Source organism: Dendropsophus ebraccatus, chromosome 10 (assembly GCF_027789765.1).
Source record: "Dendropsophus ebraccatus isolate aDenEbr1 chromosome 10, aDenEbr1.pat, whole genome shotgun sequence".
Taxonomy (NCBI): Eukaryota; Metazoa; Chordata; class Amphibia; order Anura; family Hylidae; genus Dendropsophus; species Dendropsophus ebraccatus.
Window position 1 is genome coordinate 62,641,703 of NC_091463.1, and position 23,778 is coordinate 62,665,480.

The 23,778-nt window shown below is 41.8% G+C and overlaps 1 protein-coding gene across 1 annotated transcript in view; it reads right to left on the reverse strand.

The window, feature by feature from the left end:
• Positions 1 to 1,921: 1,921 nt before the first annotated feature.
• Positions 1,922 to 23,778, reverse strand: part of FMR1 (fragile X messenger ribonucleoprotein 1) — a 36,698-nt gene continuing 14,841 nt past the window's right edge. Inside the window, exons 5-16 of the mRNA XM_069943049.1 lie at positions 22,866 to 22,937; positions 22,594 to 22,742; positions 14,426 to 14,519; positions 13,053 to 13,169; positions 12,716 to 12,886; positions 12,540 to 12,618; positions 10,955 to 11,064; positions 9,196 to 9,282; positions 7,194 to 7,389; positions 6,182 to 6,358; positions 5,765 to 5,847; positions 1,922 to 3,695 (exon numbers count right to left, since the gene is read on the reverse strand). Coding sequence (XP_069799150.1) covers positions 3,534 to 3,695; positions 5,765 to 5,847; positions 6,182 to 6,358; positions 7,194 to 7,389; positions 9,196 to 9,282; positions 10,955 to 11,064; positions 12,540 to 12,618; positions 12,716 to 12,886; positions 13,053 to 13,169; positions 14,426 to 14,519; positions 22,594 to 22,742; positions 22,866 to 22,937 — 1,497 coding nt within the window. The 3' untranslated portion in view covers positions 1,922 to 3,533. The remainder of the gene's footprint in view (positions 3,696 to 5,764; positions 5,848 to 6,181; positions 6,359 to 7,193; positions 7,390 to 9,195; positions 9,283 to 10,954; positions 11,065 to 12,539; positions 12,619 to 12,715; positions 12,887 to 13,052; positions 13,170 to 14,425; positions 14,520 to 22,593; positions 22,743 to 22,865; positions 22,938 to 23,778) is intronic.

A 23,778-nucleotide genomic window follows, 5' to 3' on the forward strand; every position in this document is an offset into this window, starting at 1 on the left:
ACAGGTCATAAAGGAAAGACTGAGATTTCTCCTCTTTCCAAATCCATTCCTGGCTTTGGCTTCCAAAATCTGCCAGATAAATCTGTCTGTGTAAACGCACCATTAATCTGGTAGTAACTAAAGTATCTGACTATGATATGAGCTACAGGTGTAGCAGATCTATGCCTGTCATCTTATTTAGGGCTAAGTTCACATATGTCCAGTGATCTGGCATAGTAATCCTCTGGAATAGTTGCGACATGCATTTTTCATTTTTACAAAACTGTGGGGAATATAGAGTGCAAGACATTGAGCTTGCTGTATCCAGGATGGCTGCAGATCACTGAACATAGATAAATCACTGTGAAATCACAAAGCACTGGCTCAGTTATTGAGCACAAACAGTATTCCCTTTCAGGCTATGTTCCACAATGTACTCTTTTTTGCAAACATTCTTTTCAGCCCGGGCAACATTGCATCAAAGTCAATGCAATGGCGCCCGTTCCATTCTCACACCGTACCAAATGGAAATAACTAAACGGCCGTTGTTCACACTATGTATGGCCAATCTGACGGTACATTGCATTGAACTGCATTGAACATGTCAAACTGCGGCTGTTCTTTCACACAGCAAACAATGGCCGTTGTTTATACACTGGGTGAACATAGCCGTAAAATGAAAGTACCTTTTGTTTTATTCAAGTTTTTTTTAATGAATTCTAAGTTGATTCAATCACTTTTATAACATTTGACAGCTCAGTTTTTCTGGATGATAGTTTTTGATGCAATTCTTCAAGCCAAAATGCATCAATTTCATGCATCGGCAGCGAGGGGGTAAGAGGCCGGGGGGGGGGGGGGGGGGGGGGGTGTCTGTCCGGGCAGCCCATAGAAGATAGCCGCCGCTCCTATCCCGCGGAGCAATGGCAGCAGATCGTTGCTATCTGAGTCGTTGGTCTTTCAACATATTGGAAGACAACGACATACAACAATCAGCCGACATTGTTCATGTTGGCTAATCGTTGTCTTCCATTGCAAAAGACGATTAATCGGCTGTAACGGACTATAATCATTTCATGTAATAGGGCCTTAAGAGTGGATTCAGAAGGAATGAAAATATAAAGGAAGGACTTTATACTTCTGCTTCCTGCAGGATCCACTTTTGGTTTTGCTCCAGCTGCTATAATATGTTACAAAAATTGATAATTTTAAGTGGCAAGTTCAGTTCTACTACATCTGTACATTGTTCTCAGTAAATGAATGAGACCTGTGACACCTTGTAGATCCCACAATGGTATCTTCCACCATGTACAGGTGTAATTTAAAACGAGTAAGGGTCCTATTCCACGGAGCAATAATTTGCCAAATCAGCCTGATTCAGCCGATTATCGCTCCGTGGAATAGAGACAGCGATCAGCCGATGATGGTGTCATCGGGTGATTAGTTGTTTAGGATAAAACCTAAAATCGTCGGGCACCAACAATTTCCCAAGCACCCTGCTTTACCTAAGCCTGTTGCAAGTCTTCCTCCCGATCCCGCGCGCAGCAGCAGCTTTGGTGCGGCCTAGCTGACAGACCGTTCAGATAATCGCTGGCCAGGACCACCGCTGCCAGTGATTTGCTGAGCGGTATTACAACTCAGAAAGGCCGCACCGAAGCTGCTGCTGCGCGCAGGACCAGGAGGAAGAAGGAGCAAAGGAGAAGACCTGCAACATACTTAGATAAGATAAAGTATGGTGTTTAAACAAGGGCTGCAAGGACATCAGTACCAATGTCCCTGCAGCCCTTGCTAAACGATTATCGGGCCGTGTAATACGCTCAGTAAACGAGCGCCGATCTAGCAGATTGGAGCTCGTTTACATTATTGATCGGGCCCTCTTCGGCCTGTGGAATAGTACCCTTAGAGAGCTTCAATGCTTTAATTCTAAACAGTCAACCCAATTCAGTTAGCAGAGGAAGATCAAACTTTATTGAAACTGCTTGCATACAAAATATATTGCACTATAACCAAACAAATGTCAACATAAAGTCCAATAGATTGTAGCTATTATGTACAGAGGAGAATGCCTCATGGCATGAACAAGGTTAGACTACCTTGGTTACTTATCTACAGTATTTTAAACCAAACCGGCGTAGAGATGATGTGTGCAATGTACCAATTCATTCATTTTCCAAATACTATACATTCCCAAAAAATAAATAACTAAAATTAGTGTTTGGCAATACTTTTTTTTAGTCTTTCCTTTTCTTTGATTTGTTAAATTAAGTGCAGCAAAGTTGCCATTGTGTATTCACTAGTATGCAAGAAGATGGGAAGCCAAACGAAAATGGGTTCCAGGTAGAACATGAGAAAGCGGGGCTTATCGGAAAGTCTCAGCAGATAAGGAGAAGCTCTTATTCAGTACATGCTGGGAGCTCATAGGCAATAAAGAAAGGTAGCTAATGAAATGATAAGGACAAAAGCTACATAGTGTAGCTGGACTGTTATTAGACCCCATATATTTACTTTACAGATAGGGGAATCCATCTAATGTCATGGATGTAAGGTTTTAGGGTGTATACAAGCATCTAGCAACCCTTCCCGTGTAGAGGAGAGGAGTCTTAAAAAATGGTATTGAAAGTCCCGATACTAAACAGGTTCTCACACATCCATCAGACACAAACCCCCAACGCTCTGGGATTAAGTCATCGCTCACAACATAAAAAAAATGGTCCCATCTATTCTGTCTCTGAAGACACAGGGTCCCTGGCATGTCTGTTAATTGCTAGTATACCAGTGCAAAACCAAATGCCTACTGTTTGCAGCCGAGGCTTATGTCTACGTATGTATGGAAAGCATGCACTCACCTTAAGAGTTCTATTGGGCTTAAAGATTTGCTACATATATTATACACTTACATTTTTTCTCCCGATTCCTGCATTCAAACACTAGCCATACATGTTGAGTTATAAAAAAGGCACAGATCATACAACTTTTTTTTTTCTAATTTTTTTTTTTTTTTAACCAAATGATAAATGACATTACGTTGCACAATTATTAGGTCCCACTAAGATACTGTCCAATGAGCTGGAGGTGAAGGAATGAAATAAGACATACTACATAGGTGGAAACATGAGCCCGGCTGAAAAGATGTGTTCAGTCTGAAAACTGAAGTATAGCAGTGATACTGTTGTCTACTGTCCTAATCAGCTGCCTGAAAATAGTGCAACTGAACACAATTATACCAACACACAGCTTAGTATTTTTTCATTTATTTTTCTCTTTTAAACAAAAAATACTTTTTTTTATTACTTTTTTTCTGTTTTTTTAAGTCAAGTGCAATATGTACTTGAAAGCCTCAGAAGGTTTGATATTTAATGCAAATAGGTTTCCAATGTCTGACCTTTGAAAACTGTTTATAGCCAATACTAACAAAATAAGGCTAACAGGAACGCTTGGTTTCATGCCCCTTGTCTTCTTGCCTATTTGTCTTTGGCCTAACAGGCTTCTATAACGTGAAATATGATGAATCTTAGAATTTGCTTAGAGTGTGAAGGATTGACAGGAGACACGTAAAGTTACGGTACGCCGTTAACCACCAACTGCTGCCCATCCACTGCCTCAGACTTTTCTTTCTTCTGAATACGGTCTTTGCCAGTGCGAAGTCGGTTACCCTCTATGGGTGTGTTCTGCAAGCTTTTAGTATGTACACTTCTCTCGTTATTGCAGTCAATTCGGATCTAAAACAAAGTTAAATTATTATGTTTAGGACTTTAAGTTCAATGTTGTGGGTCTTTTCCTAACCGAATGCTTGTAGATGGTAAAGGAGCTCTCTGTCATTTACAATGTTTATGTCCTTTGTACTAGGACTGTATGTTAACCCCTCATATGTACAGCGCTCTGGAATCCAGGGAGCTTTAAAACTAATTTGATTTGATTAGTTTGATTTCCTTTACCTTCTGAAACCTGTTTTTTAGTAATTTGATACACATCTAAAAACACAATGTAACCCTGGCCTACTAGTCTCTTCCAGATAATTTTGGTCTTCAAAAGGGTTCTAAGAGACCAAGGGGGAGATTTATCAAACATGGTGTAAAGTGAAACTGGCTCAGTTTCCCAGACTGAGTTGTCAGACTCTTTGGAAAATGAAAGGTGGAATCTGATTGGTTGCTAGGGGCAACTGAGCCAGTTTCACTTTACATCATGTTTGATAAATCTCCCACCAAATGTCTTTTATAACACGTGAGAAGCCACATACAGCTGTCTTTCTTTTTTGTTGCTTGTAACAGAAACAACATTAAAGGGGTAGTGCGGCGGTAAACAATTATTCACAGAATAACACACATTACAAAGTTATACAACTTTGTAATGTATGTTATGTCTGTGAATGGCCCCCTTCCCCGTGTCCCACCACCCCCACCCGTGTACCCGGAAGTGTGGTGCGCTATACATACCTGTCACGTGCCGACTCGTCTCCGATCTTCAATCAGCGATGTCGTCTTCAGCCGAATCCCTCCGTCCGTCCTGAGTGCCGGCCGCCCTCTGCCGCGTCATCGGCTGCTCAGCCGCTATTGGCTAAGCATAACTGTGCTCAGCCAATCGCGTCTGAGCAGCCGATGACGCGGCCGCGTCATCAGCTGCTCAGCCGCGATTGGCTGAGCCAAACTGTACTCAGCCAATCGCGTCTGAGCATCTGATGACACTGAAGAGGGCGGCCGGCACTCAGGACACTCGGAGGGATTCGGCCCGGCCGTCCGAAGACGGCATCGCTGACTGAAGATCGGAGACGAGTCGGCACGTGACAGGTATGTATAGCGCACCACACTTCCGGGTAGACGGGTGGGGGTGGTGGGACACGGGGAAGGGGGCCATTCACAGACATAACATACATTACAAAGTTGTATAACTTTGTAATGTGTGTTATTCTGTGAATAATTGTTTACCGCCGCACTACCCCTTTAATGATGAAGAAAAACCTACTGATCAACGTCGTGCAATAAAAAGTGAGGCTGGGTTCACAAGAATCAAGTTTAAAGCTACATGTATTTCTTGGCCATGTAATATTTTTGCCAGTGTAATATGCATCGCTAGAATAGCAAATACTAATAAATAGCATGTGACATCACTGTGTAACTGTGATTATAACTTTCAAAATCTAAATCAACAGTAGATGTGATATAAAGCACGTTTGCAATTTACATTCATTATTTATTTTTTAGTCACTTCCTGTTTTCTGACTTTTTTTTTTTTTCTCAACATAAAAGAAAACAGAAAGTCCCGTGTATCCCAGGCCATCTGAGCGCTCACAGGCAGAGAAGGCAGTCACGTGACTGATGGACACATTAAGCCGTGACTCTCTGTACTGGACGGAATTCCTGTGTTTAGTCTGTTTTTTTCAACCAACACAAGTCAGAAAATCTGCCTTCAGGAGACCGGACCTGGATTTCTGGTAAGTTCAACAAAAATAATGAATGTATATTGCAAACTTGCTTTAATTCACATCTACTGTTGATTTAGATTTTAAAAGTTATAACGACAGTAACACCTAAATAATTACTATACAGCTGTAAAAACTGTAAAACAGTTGTATGCTGCCCAAACCACAAGCAGCAGGAACCAATGACAGGCTCCATTATCACAATGACATCTGATTCACTTTGAATGGCTGGGCAGTTTTAAAGAATTTTACCTGAGATTGAGACTCCGAATCATTGGTGAAGTCTGTTAGATCTGACTGACAGATCTCTTCCTATTTGTTGATCAGGGCTGACGCAATGCCCCAGCCATCATAAATACTCTACTGACTAACCTGAAGAGAGCCGTCTGCTGTCCTCGTCTTAGGCTCCCTGGAATTGCGCTGTCTGTTGTCTGTCCGAGACTGGTCATCATTTGCTAAAGTAAGCAAACACAAAAAAATTTCAACATTTAAAAAAAATAAAAAAAAATTGGATGCATATCTTACAGGGTATTTGGGGTATTTAAATAAAATAAAATCTAGTCTTCTGTAGCAGAAGAGCTCAGTAATGGGCCTAACCCTTTCATATGGGTAACTTCTCCAAGTCTATTTAGTTCTACCTAAGCAAAGAGACGCTCATTTACAATACAGCTTCCTCACTCCAGGAAACTAGTGGGTGTCCAAGCTCATAGACTTCTACATAAGCTTACATTCTGACAAGTTTTTCTTAAGACAGATTTAAAAAACAAAACCAAACCAAGAAGCTCTTACCTTTGAAACCCCCACGTCCCCTCATTCCCTGACCTCGTGGTCCGCCACGTCTTCTTCCATCACCCCTCCGTATATAATTATCACGCTCTTCCTCAGCGGGGGCCAACGACCAGTCACTGAGCTCATCTCGGTGGTCAGACTCAGTTTCCGAAGCATTTGATGCCTCAGAATTTGTACCTGCAACAAAAGTGCTTGGTTTTACTTATTTTTAAAGATTTAAAACATTTTATGTGGCTTTAGCAAACAAGACATGAACTGTTCTCCAATAAGGCTGTTAAAAAAAACTTCTAACAATTTTTATTTTTTGCCCATGATGCCAACACTACTAATAATTCTGCACTGTACAGTAATTCTTGCATTCTACCTCAATTGCATTCATACATCTGACAATGATGCTGTACAGGATATCAGTTTCTTCTGTGTAGATGCCTTTCCTGTGAACTACAGGATTACATAACCACCGATCTGATCCCTCCTTATAGCTCTCAGACACCACCTCACGCCACTAAACTCACGCTGCAATCAACAAATGGTAGAGGGCAATAGGACGATATCCACCTTTCAGAAACTTGGTATATTCAAGATGTGTCTTCATTCCTTTAGAAATAGCCAAGTAGGAGTGTGCCAGATTTAGCCAGATGTAGCAATGCACACCAGTCAGACAAGCAAAAGCTAAACACCAGAGCTTAGATAACATACACACACACACACATATATACATATAAAGAAAACAGTTAACTCCACATGTGAAGTAAGTTCCTATATGGGAGGGAATTGTCTTCTGTATATAATCGACCTCTCTCAATGTTTAGTAAGGACTGACGTTTCATTTCTGCTCTCTATATAAGCAGGTCTTCTCCTTCTCAGCTTTTCCAAGTAGTAAACGATCATAAGGTGAAAGTGAAGCTGCATCCCATGATATACCATAGGGTGACCTATAGATCTACTGAACAGAAAATAAGGAACTGTGATGAAAAATGAAAGTGCAGGCATGTAGCGCTTACTGACTCACCCGATGCATAACCAGTTCCCCTCCTATTGCGCCCCCTGTTGTTATAAGGTCGACTTCCCCGTCCTATGCCACTGCAGTCTTCACTCAAATAGCCCTTCTCTTTGTCGGGACGATTTGGTGGAGGTCTCGAGCTGGCTCCAATTTGTCGGAGCTGTTCATCAATCTGCAGCCGCTCGAGTCGGAGCTGGTCCACTTCCTATTGATATTCACAATGCCAAAAATATTAAAAACACAGAGCATGAAGCATGCGGAGCTTTCTTAGGTCTACAAACATCTTGTTGTATTGTTTAAGTTCGTTTCTTTGTTACAATTCAATTGATTTATATAAGTGACTTGTCTCCAAGGTTTGTGTATGCTAAGTTTCTGCTACCATCTCTATTCTTGTCTTATTAAAGTCCAGATATCATCTTATTATATCATGGGTATGTTTTTCAGGACTATGTTTTATTAATGGCTTATTATCAAAATTGGCCATCAATATCTGATCAGTGAGAGTCTTATAACAGGTACCCCTGCCGGTCAGCTGTGGGCCAGAGCTGTAGCTCCTGTATACACAGGGGACAGATTTGAAAGGGGACATCTCAACACTCCTCAATGACGATCAGCTTCCATTCACTTCAATAAAGGTAGTTTCTCTTCAATAAATGAGGGCCTGTCTCCCTCTTTCAAATCTCTAAAATGAAATGAGCGAACAAGATTTGTTTTACTTTGTACAACGCAAAACTGATCTGCGCTTGTATCCTTTAGGCTGGCCACTCTGTGCAGAAGTAGGATAGCACTCGGAGACCGCCTGAAAAATGTCTGGTAAAATGCATACAGCTATGGATGTATCCAAGTGTTCTGGGCAGTATCCTCACTCTGCATCCTAAGGGATACAGTATCCTTCCTCTGCACCCTGAGGGATATGAATGCATATCTGTTATGCTTCTTACAACTCTAGATACCATGTATTCTTTAATTCCTTTTTTTTATTTTTTATTTTTTTATACAGTTCTTTGCCCAAACCTGATGCTGCTGACCTGATAGAGATAAGGGACGAAAATACCAACATAGCCACTGTCATAGGCAGGTCACCCCTGTGGCCAATGATCTGCTGAGAGATTATTTCTAGTATGCAGGGATTAGTAGGGACCCAGACATCATCACTGCGACAGCAGTGGATGAATGGGGCAGGCGAGTAATTTATTTATTTATTTTTAAAAAAAGGGGGGAAAAGAAGAAGCTACATATACAGACAATATTGTGCCAGCTATGACATAAGCTACAAGCAACATAACTGTACTGATACGCCATAGCTGGTGCTTGGAAGTAGTAGACATTAAAATGACACTGTCCCCCCCTTTTTGCATTATGACTCCTTATGAAAACTGCTAAATTTACCCTTTACACCTGTGTAGGGAAGTCATAATGCAAAAAGGGGGGGACAGCGTCATTTAAGGTACATGATTGCTGTATGGGCATGTGGTGATAGAAATCTAAGTATAGCAGACAGAAAAGGGGTTAAAGTTTTTATTATACACCTCACCATTTAACAGGACAGAGTAATCTGATATGGCATATTTTTTTTGTCCCTTTATATTTAAGAATTGTTAGGGTTTCTATTAAAATAGAATGCTGAATGAGAATGAGATATTTACTTTTCCATTGATACCACACTAACTGAATTGATCTCTTTAGTGGACACATCCTCCCCACAATGGACAAGTTCTATCTACCTCAAAATATAGTACAGTATAATGCGCATCCACCTGCCTAAACATGCCCTGAAAGTGAGACAAGCAGCAGATGATCACTTATGCCTCTTAAAAATATTCTCCGAATACTGTACATTGGATACAGATTGCCCAAGGAACAAAATGTGGAGTGGAAAGTTTTAGAATTTTGATAAGAAAAAACGAAAAACATAAAAATAATAGAGATAATAGAGAAGAAAACTATAATAAAAAAAACATTGTTAATGAGCATTAAAACCCAACACAAACCTTAAACAGGGAAAAGTTACCTTTAAGTAATTAAGGTGGTAGTCCAGAAGAACGGTGGCATTAGTGATACTGTCCTTTGTGCCCACAAATACAAAGGGAACCATTCCCTAAAAGTAAATGATTACAATTTCAACATTATTTGGCTGCACAAACTTTACTGGTTGTGTTATAATAGGTCACCAGTTTAAAACTGGCAGGAAACGCGTCTCCAAGTCATCAGGGAGGTTGATGGTGGCTTCTCCCCAACCCTTCTAAACCTGACTGATCTCTCCTTATACCTAGGCTGGGCAAGGACAAGGAGCAGGGGACTGCCTCTAATACTTGGAGCCACCTTGGTAGCCTGTGTTCCAGCTATCTATCATTACTCAAACACATGAGTGTTTTAGAGTGAATCATATATCAATGTACAGAACAGTAAATTAGGCGTTTTGGTGCACTAGGGGTGGGGCTCCTGCCCCAGTGCATGGATCTGCTCTGTCTGCCAGCTGCTTCCACATGAATATTAAGATGGCACTGTAGGGAAGTCACTGAAGAATATTCATAAGGAGGGGCAGATGGGCACTGAGGGCTGTAATCCCACCCCAGTGCCCCAAACTGTATGATTTACATAATAATTAAACCAAACATATGACAAAAGCGGTGCTGGGGATGAAGGTAAGAGGAGCAGCTTTATTCTCAGTATCTCCAGCGCTAAGGGAACAGAACAGCAAGTTAAAGTCTTCTAACCTGCTGTTAGGTTCTTTTTCCAGCTTTACTGTCAATTAAATTGCTTTTGTCACACAGACATGTCAAATGTTTAGCTTAGGTCAGGGTCTCAGTGCTGAGACTTCCTCTAATCCTTAGGCTGGGTTCACACATTTTTGCAATGAGTTTTTTTCAAAAAACAGATGGAAAAAACACATGCATGTGTGTGATTTCATTCTGATCTGTTTTTCCATTAAATTCCATTATTAAAAAAAACAAAAAAAAAAACAGATCAAAACAAATCTTTTTTTAAAGTACTCAAAAACGTACTGAACCTCATTTTTGTGTCAGTTAAAAGAAAAACTATCAGTTTTGAACCTTTTTTTTATATAATGGAATTCAATGAATGCACACACTCATGAATTTTTTCATCCATTTTTTGCAAAAAACTAATGTAAAAACGGATTGCAAAAATGTAGTGTGAACCCAGCCTTAGCTATACTCAAGTGCGGTGAGGGGATCAGTTGAGCTAATAAGAGGAGAAGGGATCCATAGATTATAATGAAGCCCAGTTTCTGTAATCAGCCGGACTAAGCACCAAGTTGGGGAAATGAAGCACATTGCAGCTTCCTACATCTAGCTTCAAAGTGTATCTGTCACAAAGCCTGGCTGGGACGTGACATGCAATCCATTGCAGCTGAAAGTTGGGGTAAACACACCGGTTTGGTAATGCGCATGACCCCAATTGGATCAGAATATGTGTCGCTCGCAGTACTGACCCAGCGTGGTCGTCTCCAAGGATACTTGAGCTTCCGGCGACAAATCAATTGCACTCAAAGCTGAATCCGGACTTTGTGACGGACACACTTTAATTATCGGACGGTGACTCAGCACTGAGAACCCAGTCAATCTAACATTTGACATGTCTGTGTGATATATCAAAAATGTATTTCATTGACAAATATACCTTGGAAAGTTAAAAATATCTCCAATATATTGTCAGATCACATAATCAGAGCATAGGGATCATGGCAGATTCTTTTTAAAGATTTGAAATTAACTGAAAGCAACAAACATATGAAGGGAAATACATGCCTCCTCCTGGGAAATATTTTTATCGTTTTCAGCTTCAATCCTAACTCTAACAACCCCTGATTTATCCACAATTTCCTGAATGAGTTTTCCATTCTTCCCAATAACTTTTCCTGTGAAAAATAAAATAAAAAGTCAATTACCAATAAGCATTACTGTCTTTTTTTTTAACTACAATTTCAAAGTTTTTTTTTTCCTTTCCTTGTTTAAAAAGGAACCAATCACACCGAAAACACAGCTAAAACTAAGGAAACGTGCTTGTACATCACCCAGCACGCTTCCCAAACATACCCCTGTACCCTCCCCGTGCCCTGCTTGATTAACCTGTAATCGTACTTTTATGAAGTCCCCCGCCATTGCGGGCATGTAGTCATGTGGGCATGTGGAGTCACGGTCCTGAATGGGTTCAAGCGCTGTAATCACGCCCAGAGCGTCTTCTCCCGCTGTACTGTGCATGCGCGGTGTGCTAAAGACGTGTGTGCGCCGCTGACGTGGAGCGAAGGCCCTGGATGACGTCAGCAGAGCACAGCGCGGATTACAGCGCTGAAACCTGCCCAGGACTATGACAACATACACCCAGGACCGTGACTACATATGCCTACATGACTACTTGCCCGCAATTAGCATACAGTGCGGGACTTCATAAAAGTAAGATTACAGGCTAATCAAGCAGGGAACGGAGGGTACAGGGGTATGTTTGGAAAGCGTGCTGGGTGATGTACCATCACGTTTCCTTAGCTTTAGGTACATTTTAGGTGTGATTGGTTCCCGTTAAAGGCTTAGAAACATCAGTACCCATAAGCGATTTACCCAAATGCACTGCAAAAAAAAAAAAAAAAAAAAAAAAAAGTAGTATGTATTTAGGCTATATAGTGGCCTTTGCAGCACTAGTCACTGAATACAGCAAGGTAGTAGCAATTGCAGACTACAGGATTTCAATGCAGGCCTTTGAAAACACTTGTACTTGAGTGTCACACACAAAACAAACAGAGAAGACAGATGTTAACAAGTAAACTAAGGGCCAGTTCACACTGAGGAAACACAGCGTAATTCCGCCGCACACTCAGTGTCCTGCTTTAAGCGAATAGGAAAGCAGGCGCTCGTTAGTTAGTTGTTAGTTCGCTTGTTAGCTCTTTGAGTGGAGAGCGGCGGCAGCGGACGAACGTGCGCCCTCTCCATTTACTTACATCAGCACACTGAGCACGGCGGGATTCCGCGGCGGAGATCTTGCTCAGTGTGAACTGGCCCTAGGCCTTAAAAATTTTATTAAAGTATGTCTATTAAAGTAACTGTATTTGGCTATACTACAGACTGCCACCATGTGGTCAAAACACTGTCTACGCTGGTTTTTCAAGCAAAATAAGAGCTAGCTATTGGCAGCTTTGCAGTGATCTTGCCATGTGCATTGAAAGAATGCATGTCTCTGTTATACAATACCAGTGCGTATGTTATAGCGCTGCACAGACCACTGTCAGTTCATTGCTGTTAACTATTGTGCCCCCATTCATATAGAGAAGGATTTATATAAAATATCACATACAGTTTACATGTGACAACCACTTTATTAGTACTAGCTAAACTTACATACCTACTAAATTTCGAGGAACTTGGATTACATCTTCAGCAAATTCTAGGTATGTCCTTGCTTTCTTTACAGCGTCTTGGTCCTAAACAAATGAATCATTGGGAAGGGAGTTACATAACGGGAAAATAATAAAATGTGCTAGGTTCAGTTCCAGCTATTTCCAGCAGTTCAACCCTTACCTCACCATAAATATGAAATGTACAAGTGTCTTCATCCAAATCAATAGCAGTCACCCCAGGGACTTTTCTAGCTTGTTGTATATTTGCGCCATGAGTGCCGATGGCTAAACCCATCAGATCTTCTCGTACAACAAATTGCTCATGGAATCTGGACGCTAGCTGCCGTGAGCTCTGCAAGAACACAAATGTTTCATGTATTCATGAAGGGTACAACAGGCTGGGAAGACGATTCAGGCCCCAGACATTTATGGTACTAATGAAGTAGATGAATACTGTGCTGAAACACCTTGCAATGGCACAAGGCTGAACTCTACAACTAACACTACAATCTACATACTTCAAGTTGCTTGCTGGCTTCTTCATTTCTCATCATTAAAGACAATTTTGTCCGGAGGCTTCGGAAATGCATGTCGCTCAACATGTTCGCCCTTTTAATGGTAACTTCATTGACAGACTGTAAAGAGATCAGGAAAAGATTATAGAAAACCACTTAAAAAAAAGATTTCACTTACTAAAACATACAGTGAGCAGAAAAACCCCAACGCTGGCGTTTTATAAACCAGACTAGATTGAATACAAGTGTGATTTCTTTGTTCTATATTAGCATATCTTGATATGTTAATATGTTACAGGTATTTGGTCAGAGGCAATACTCACAGGGCGACCCTGGGGTTCTTAATTAGGATCTGGGCTCTCGGTACAAATCAGCCCAGGGATCATAATGCTGGGACTGGCTGAGATAAAAGGAGTCACTCTCTCTTTGCTTAACCTAATTGGCTGCCATGATCAGTATTGGTCACAGAACCTAAGCAACTGTACGTCAATGTTTAATGTTTTATCAGTGTGACTGTCCTTCAAGGTTGCTGCACCTACATGATCAACACGCTGCATATAAAAGGGTCATGAAACAAGCACATCATCACTATACATCAGAAGTGTGTCAGCTAAACCCACTCATTTAGACAGGCCAGTGGACCATCTAGTGTGCATGGACATCACACAACAAATGATGTCAGGGTAGAGAAAGATCAGAAAAACTGAATTTTAATGATCCTTTTCTCTCAGAGATAATGGCCACACGAAGAGTCCGCTAGGTTTTCATTCCAGCCTGACATGGTGCTTCTTGCTGACAACTCTGTCAGAGTGGCTGAGCCAGACTATCAGCAGAAACACTTCAGGAGCGGCAGGGGGGTAAGTATAGACCTCCAACTTGTGATGTGACCCATCAGACACATGACAGGTGCTGCACCTGTTATTTACCATTAAATGGCAGCCATTTACCAGTGTGTGGACATAGCCTTACTGTGTTTCCAATCCACTCCTGGTTTTGGTTGCAACATACGGAGCAAAAATACTGTGTGGGAACATAGCCTAAGTCTAGGTTCACAGACAGCATTTTGGTCACTATTTGTAGCCGAAATGAGTAGTGTAACTGGTAGAGAAAAATAATACAGGATAGATCTGCACGTTTTTTGTGTTTTCAAACCACTTCTGATTTTGGTTGGAAAAAAATACTGACCAAAATAATAAGCAAAACACTGTGTATGAACATAGCGTTCATTCACTGTGTTTGAACAAGTGTTATATACTGACCTCCATCTACCACGATAACGGGACACAAAACATTGCAATGAACACAAAAAAAAATATAACACTTAAAAAGGAAAAGTATAGATTTTTCTACAATTCATTCTGAAGGACAATGCTTACCAAGATGACAAGCTGGCCATTTTCTGAGTCATATGTTACTGAAAATGCTCCAACCGCCTTTTTGAAGTCTTTGTGAGCAGACTCTTTTGCACACCTAAAGGCAGCAACAATACATTACAAAGTTAAATAATATCTCTACGCATCATTCGTGAACTAGGAGAACTGTTACCAAGATCGTCAGAGGACAGTATGACAAGAACAGTGTCTATGGAAAAACTCACATGCAAATACACTGCTATGTTATTGTGATTTGCCTAGTATGAAAGCAGTAGCTTATTCGTCTCATCGAAAAAAATCTCATCTTTGTGCTCAGAGCAATAAAATTTGTTGATGTAAAAAAAACAGATGCATTTGTGTGCATCTGTTTTTCCATTTACTTCCGTTACAAAAGAAACGGATCACCTCATTATTGGGTTCATAAAAATAAAAAAAAAAGATCGGTTTTGATCCTTTCTTTTCATAATAAAAGTCAATGGAAAAACAGATAAAAACGGATGCACACAATTGCATCAGTTTTATGGAGAAAAACAAAAAAAAAACAACAGCATAAGCAGGGATTTCTAAGCCGGGTTGTGATATCACAGAACTGAAAGATATAGAGAATCAGTAAGTGACCATGAGCGGGGCACCAGGATGGTTAAGTATCCCTTGATTGTTATATTCCCACCATTCCTTGCCTTCCCTGGTTTTTATACATTTGCCCTGAGTTCTGCTTTGAAGAGAATGTGTCAGCACCTGGAGCCTGCACAATTTTGTGCGTGACGTTCTAACAGTTTGCCACTGATATCACAGGTCGCACACCTCTGTTCTTCGTTTGCCATATACCGGGGGTGTGGCAAATCCGTGCTGAGTGTCCCAACTGTGGGCAAAGGCTGAACCCTCGGTGCGCACGCGCCGCTTCCCCAGCCTACATCGCCTGTGCGAACAATGAAGAGAAGAGGTGCACGGCCTGTAATATTAGTGGCAAATTGCCAGGATGGCGCACACAGCCCTTGACAGCATTGGAAGATTAGCAAACATGAAGGCTGGCACAAGCATGCAGGATGCCCTCCTGTGCAGAATATTCATGGATAAAGGGGAGGAGGAAGGGTTGGTGAGGAGTGTCAGAGTTCGGCACAAGCACATCACCATGACTCCTCTTTGACAAGTGACTATAGTGGAAGGGTAGGTTCACACTGAGGAATTCTCTAGGAATTGTAGAGGAAAGTTTTCTGCTTGAAATTCCTCGCCTATTCAGCTGTGGTCGAATAGGAGCAGAATGCAAGCAGAATTTAAGCCCCTATTGACTTCTATAGGATCCCTCTATCAGAATTCGCCCAAACAATTGACATGTCAATCCTTTGGACAGAAAGCAGATCAGTGGCAGAAAACTCTGCAAGGTGAACAACAGAGCAGAAATCTCATTGAACACAATGGGACATTGCTCTGTACATATTTTACAGGATGAATTTCAAGCTGAAAAAAGGCTACGTGCACACGGTCATAATGACAGTCTATGAGAGGCTCGCGCGCCTCCTCTCTCCGCGCGGAAGAATGAACATGTTGCAAGTGCGTGAGCCTCCCATTGACTGTCATTATGAAAGGGAGACAGGCAGCATTTCACGGTGGAGAATTCCGCCACTTTTGTTCTGAATGGATTCCTCTTCAATTCCTCACCTAATTCCTTACCTATTCCTCAGTGTGAACCCACCCAAAGATTGTACAGCATCCCCTCCCCCGAGAGCCAAGGCAAAAGGTATCTTTTAACTAGGAAACTGAACTGTCAGCATCTCGGGTCAGCTCCAGGTGCTGACAGATTCCCTTTAAATCACAATTCATTAATACTGCTTTTAACCCTTTAAGGACAGAGCCAATTTCGATTTTTGCGTTTTCGGTTTTTCCTCCTTGTGCTTAAAAGGCCATAGCAGTTGCATTTTTCCACCTAGCGACCCACATGAGCCCTTATATTTTGCATCACTAATTGTACTTTGCAATGACAGGCTGAATTTTTGCATAAAGTACACTGCGAAACCAGAAAAAAATTCAAAGTGTGGGGAAATTGAAAAAAAAAAAACGCATTTTGTTTATTTGGGGGAAATGTGTTTTTACGCCATTCGCCCTGGGGTAAAACTGACTTGTTATATATGTTCCTCAAGTCGTTACGATTAAAACGATATGTAACATGTATAACTTTTCTTGTATCGGATGGCCTGTAAAAAATTTAAACCATTGTCAACAAATATACCTCACTTAAAATCGCTCCATTCCCAGGCTTATAGCGCTTTTATCCTTTGGTCTATGGGGCTGTGTGAGGTGTCATTTCTTGCGCCATGATGTTTACTTTCTATCGGTACCTTGATTGCGCATATACGACTTTTTGATCGCTTTTTATTACAATTTTTCTGGATTTGATGCGACCAAAAATGCGCAATTTTGCACTTTGGGATTTTTTTTGCGCTGACGCCGTTTACCGTGTGAGATCAGGAATGTGATTAATAGTTCGGGCGATTACGCACGCGGCGATAGCAAACATGTTTGTTTATGTATTTATTTATTTACTTTTATTTATAACCTGGGAAAAGGGGGGTGATTCAGACTTTTATTAGGGGAGGGGGCTTTTTACTATTAACAACACTTTTTTTTTTTACTTTTACACTTATACTAGAAGCCCCCCTGGGGGACTTCTAGTATAAGTGCTTTGATCTCTCATTGAGATCTCTGCAGCATAGATATGCTGCAGAGATCCATGAGATCGGCACTCGTTTGCTTTCGGCTGCTGCAGCCGGAAAACCAGAATTACTTACGGTAATTGTTTTTCCGTAAGCCCATGACAGCACCCCTGGAGAGGAACTCCCACCTCAGGACAGGAAACCTGAGAAGATAAAAGTCTGACACACCTCTCCACACCTCAGTTCTGTAATAGTACTCCAGCGGAGTTGGTTAGATATAAAATTAAATACATGTTAAAAAAGAAAAAATAGTAAGGGGGGGAATAACAGAGGGGTGCTGTCATGGGCTTACGGAAAAACAATTACCGTAAGTAATTCTGGTTTTACCCAGACGCCCTATGACAGCACCCCTGGAGGACTAAACTAGAAGTCCATAGTGGGGGGGGGGGGGACAACAGCAGAAAGGACTTTTGCTCAAACATATCAGGTATTGGATTCAATAGCCACATCCGATGCTGAAGGTAGGTAAGGGCAGATGATCGTGTGGCTGTCCTACAGATCTATACTTTCCTCTACTGTATTCACAGAGGAGAATCCTATAACATATGACATGACAAGGGGTGATGTAAATTCTCACATAAATTTCACCCACCTAACACAACAAGGCGTTGCCGTAAAACATTAAGATTCATAAATCACCGGGCCCAAAAGGCATCCATCCCAGAGTCTTGCAGGAAATATTGTGTTAGATAAACCCCTATTTCTAATATTTAAAGATTGTGTAATGACAGGGATTGTTCCACAAGACTGGCACATTGCTAATGTGGTACCAATATTCAAGAAGGGGTCAAAGAGTGATTCTGGAAACTATAAGCCTGTAAGTCTAACATCTAATGTGGGTAAAGTATTTAAGGGTTTGTAGGAAATGTTATAATAAATTATCTTAAAGAAAATAATCCTATAACATAGCACCCGCATGGGTTTATGAGGGATCGGTCCTGTCAGACTAATCTGACATCTATGAGGAGGTCAGTTATAGACTGGACCTGGACTTTTCAAAGGCATTTGATACTGCGCCTTTTGAAAGGTTGAAAGGTTTGAAAAGGATGCTGGGAATAGGGGAAATATATGCAAATTGGTAAGTAACTGGTTGAGTGATAGAAAACAGGGTGGTCATTGATAAAACATACTCTAATTGGGTCACAGTTAAAGGTAAGGTACCGCAGGGCCCATTATTGGGTTAATTTTTTTTTTTTTTTTTTTTTTTAATATGTTTATTAATGACCTTGTAGAGGGGCTACAGAGTAGATTTTTTGTAGATGACAGAAAACTTTGTAACGTTATTACGACAGAGGAGGATAATATAAAATTACAGAGAGATCTGGAGAAGCTAGAGGCTTGGGCAGATAAATGCAAATGAAGTTTAATGTGACTAAATGCAAGGTTATGCATTTGGGCCATAGAAATAATAAGTACCGTTATGTGTTGAATAATAAAACTGGGTAAACCTGCTTCCGAAAAGCAGGTGGACAGTAAATTCATCTATAGTGATCAGTCCCAGGCAGCAGTTGCCGAGGGTAATAAATTAATGGTATCCATCAAAAGAGGTTGAGATGCTAAATATGAGAATATAGTTCTACCTCTTAACTCATTGGTTAGACCACACACGGTACAGTTGTACAGTTTTGGGCACCGGTATACAAGAAGGACACATCTGAACTGGAGCAGGTGCAGAGGAGTGCGACCAAGGGCATTAAGGGAATGGATGGGTTATCAAGCTTGGGGTTAGTTTAGAAAAAGAGACGTCTTAGAGGCAATTTGATCACAATGTACAAATATATGAATGGACAGTACAGAGATCTTTGTACTGCTCTTTTTACTTCTAGCCTTGTAACCATGACAAGGGGGCATCCTCTACATCCAGAAGAAAGAAGATTTCACCATCAGCACATACGCGGATTCTTTACTTAAAGAGCAGTGATACTATGGAACTCTCTGCCACATGATGTTGTTATGGCTGTCTCAATAAATAAGTAAGGAAGGTCTGGATGCTTCACTTTAAATATATTACAAGTTATATTACATTTGATAGCGCAGAGATTCTAGGATGTGTGTTGATTGCTATTGGAGTCAGGAAGGCAATTTCTCCCTGTGATGGGGCAATTGTTATCTGTCTCATAGGTGTTTTCACTTCATCACAGTAGGGTTTCCCAAGGTTAAACCCGATTGACTCCAGTCCTCTTTCAACCCCATTAACCATGGTCTAAAGTAGCATCAGCCTACTCCACCCAACACAATCAACTATTTCCACTGCCAACTGGAGGTGGAATGCTGCAGGATCTGCATGTTAAGTGACTGATCTACTCAAAGTTTCCTTCTCCTTGGAAGTTCTGTCGCCAGATTCCGGCGATATCTGAGATAATAAGCTTGTGCCAGGCTAAAAAGGCCAACAACCACTGCATAGATCAAGGACAGACTCCTCAGTGTACTTACATACAACTAGCAATTCTAAGGCCGTGTTCACATACCGCCACAGTTTCATTCCCACATCAATGCAAGACATGAGACCTTATATGTACATAACAAGCAGCCTTAAAAGGTTGTGTTCACACATAACAGCTTCACAGCAGCATTTAATAGCAGCACCACAGCCTCTCTGCATTATTTAATAGCATTACTATGATAAGGAGCATATGAGGTGTACTCAATTCATAACTACTAATCCTAAGGCTGCAATCACACATAGCACATCTATAGCTTCACTGCATCTTTCAACAGCAGTAATAGAGTAAGGAATGAAACATAAGATGTACTCAAAACACAACTCTAAGATTATGTTCACCATTGCCATTACATAGCTTCAATGCATTAATATCAGTACTAGCACAACAAATTAGTGACCAGGTGTACTAAAACACACACGTAGCAACTCCAAGGGTACAAACACACACACACCGCATACGCAGCAAACACACAGCAGACCCGCAGCGGACTTGATGCAGTGTTCAGTTACTTAGATCTAACTGGTGTGCACTCGCCGCGCCTCCGCCGCAGCAGTAAATACGCTGCGCCTACGGTGTGCACGCCTACACCCCAAGGTTGCATATACACCTAGCAGCTTCACTGCATTATTGCATAATAGCACTAGGTTAAGGAACACACCAGGTATGCTCAAAGGACAACTAGTAATCCTTAGATTGCCTTCGCACCACAGTTCCATAGCTTAACTGCATTATTTAATAGCAGTATTGGAGTAAGGAATCAATCAGATATACTCCATATACAGCTGAAAGAATGTGTTCACACAGTGCTTGTACTAAATACACAAATAGTAACTCTGAGGTTGTGTATACACCTAGCAACTCAGCTTCACTGCATTATTAATCAGTAGTACTAGGGTAAGTAGCATACCAGGTATATCTACTAGTATTCTTAAGGCCACATAGTTTCACTGCATTCTTTAATATGAGTACTAGAGTAATAAATGAGACATCCGATGTACTCAATACACAACTCAAAATCGGTGTTCACACATTGCAACTACTAAACACACAAATAGCAACTGTAAACTGAGCTCATAAACAGAGGTTTCATAACTTCACTGTAGCATTAAAAGCAGTACTAAATCTTAAAGTTGTAGTACTTAATATCACAGTATTATTACATAGCACAACAGAACAGGTAGTTCATAAAAAGCATGAACCTAATAGGTTAAATATCTAATGAAAAATATATATCCATTAACATCAGACAAGCCTCCTGCAACACAGGTCAGGCTTCCGATACAGTCTCCTAGGCCAGGAGTATCCTGTCTGAGCAGCACCATTGGCAGCGTTCGCATGCAGCTCAGATCTGAACAGTGCCATAGTCTTGCTGACAAGGACGTAAAAACTGAGCAGTCCACTGTGATAGCAGCGGGGAGAAAAAAAAAAAAAAAAGTAAATATACATAAAATTCCCTTCTCCACGCAGCATGTGGAAAAGAACTACTATTGGAAAGGGAGCAGAAAACTACACATGTATGTTTCCCTCTCTTCCACCTGTCACAGAAACACCAGACTAGGCTCTCACAGGTGGGGCAATCAAGTCTCCAACTGCTCCACCATCTGTCTATTGCAGGAAAACAGAATCTCCACCCCCTGTTTGTACTGGGGAGGAAAGCCTCCTTTACTAGAGACTTTCTGTAACAATGTGTCTAGTACAGGCAAAATAGTAAATCACCCATACATGGGACAGAACACAATTCCCCTTTGAGGTAACATCACCCTTTTGGGCCCTCAATCATATGGCTTATAGGGATCTAGCATAGTTATCACCAGGTGGTGTCCTGCAATCAGCACACATTATGATGCTTTTCAGATGCAGCTTTTCTAGAGGATTTATCAGATACAAAGAACCTCTATTTGAATGTATGAGATACGCTCACCAAATGTAGGGTCTCAACATCACATATGTACCATGCTGAAGGTCCTGGATGATCATTCATGGCGTCCATTTGCTCCTTTTGTCTGCAGAGACTGCTTGCTGACAGACTGGAGTTGCTCCACTAACTAGTGGCTCTTAGCTGGCTGGTGGGTAGTCTTGGTTTCCCCGGACGCTGGGAGATATGGACAACGTGCTGGGGATCCACCTGGCTTTATTAAAGTTCCTGGGCCTATGCCGAACTCCGCATCACGCCGGATGCGACATGGCCCGGCATCCACACACCGAGCCAGAAAGCTGGGGAACAGAACATGGCCTGCTCGAATCCACAGCCACCCGAATCCCCACCCCACCTGCGGAACCAGCCGCAGCAACAGGGGAACAGATCCGGGTAGCTGCAGGAGGAACACCGCACAGTCCAGACTGCCACCAGACTACAGGCTGCTGTCCGAAGACAGTCTTCTGCCCTCAGGGAGCCCCACTAGGCCGTGCCAACGGGGGACCTGCAGCTATGTGGAAAAGGTATGAAAAACTTCACCCCAAGGCTGGGGGCTCTTCACAGGCCTCCTACCCGCAGGACAGGAAACCTGAACTGAGGTGTGGAGAGGTGTGTCAGACTTTTATCTTCTCAGGTTTCCTGTCCTGAGGTGGGAGTTCCTCTCCAGGGGTGCTGTCATAGGGCGTCTGGGTAAACAAACGAGTGCCGAGCTGAGGACGGCGCCATCTTGGACGCGTCCCCGGCCGGCTTCAGTTACGGAGATCGCTCCTCCGGGATAACATCCCGGAGGAGCGATCTCCTCCACTAGACCCCAGGGAACGGCTGAATCCGGTAATCGGATGCAGCTGTCATGTTTGACAGCTGCATCTGATTACTGTATTAGCGGGCACGGCGATCGGACCGTGCCCGCTAATACCTACGGTCCCGGGCTACTCGCGGCACCCGGGACCGGCGCGGTTCAGAGCGGGGTCGCCGCGCGGCCCCGCTCTGAACTTCCTTACCGGCATCAGGGCGTAAATTTACGCCCGATGTCGTTAAGGGGTTAATACAGAATAAAATTTTAGAGATTTTAGGAGATCTCATTTGTTTTTATACACTTACATTTGCCGTAAATCCTCAGGAACATCCAGCTTCACTTTATGGAAGGTGTTTTTCGTTGCTGGCGTGTTTGGGTTTACAGACCGCAGCCTTTCTATGGTGACAATCTCATTATAGGTGGCGTCACAAGCCGCGTATTCTATTACGTAAAACTAGGCAGGAAGAAAAACAATAACGTAAGATGTCTGGCTATAAAGTCCTTGACTCCTAATGCCATGATTTACCAGCCTCCTGTTTTCAATTACAAGCTATAAACAAAATAGACATATTCCTACCTCACCCTTTATCATTCTAACTTTAGCAAGCCACCAGCAGCATGGCTCTTTTTCATTTGCTCTGGAATAAACCTGAAAAACATTAAAATAACATTAAAGGCCATTACGCAAAAAAATAAAAATAATAACAAAACATGTCAACACATCACATCACATCTCAAGAGCAGAATTTGACTATTGAAAACCTGATGAATCTTCCTATAAGCAAAGACACAACTAATGGGTACTTTACCACAAGAGAACCTCTAACCATCTACATTATAAGAGCATATAAATGCCTGGCAGCCATCTTTCCTTCCTTAGTGCTATCACTCCATGGCTCTAGACACCTCAGGATAGCTTTTAGCTGGTAACTAGGTTTGGCACACTGCCTGAGCATATATGCATTTTCAAAAGGACGACAAAGCGGTGCAAAACATGTTTTAGGGTCCAAGAACAAAGAAGTACATGTTCAGAATATGCTAGTGACTGTTCGGGCCCTTAAAGTCTGTACTCTGATACATTAGCATCAAAATCGATAGTTCCCTGAAGCACGCCAACCTCAAAAAGGCCCAAATTGTAGTGCGAACTCACCCTAATCTACATAACGGGGCACAAGCGCGCTGTGGTAGGTTACTGAAAGGAAATATGAAACTGACCAGCTCAATCTACCGGCTTTACCTGTCAAAACAGGAACTGGTGGCAACTGCTCAAAGTAACCAATCACAATTCAGCTTTAATTTTAACACAGCAGAAAGCCAAGCTGTGATTGGTTGCTATGGGCAGGTGGCCCACACTTAAACTGTAAAGTGAAACTGATGTAAACTGCCAACAGCAACCAATCACAGCTCAGCTTACAGCTCTGGTAAAATGAAAGCTGAGCTGTGATTGGTTACAGTTAGATAAATCAGAGACTTTGCTCTTTTTTCAGTCC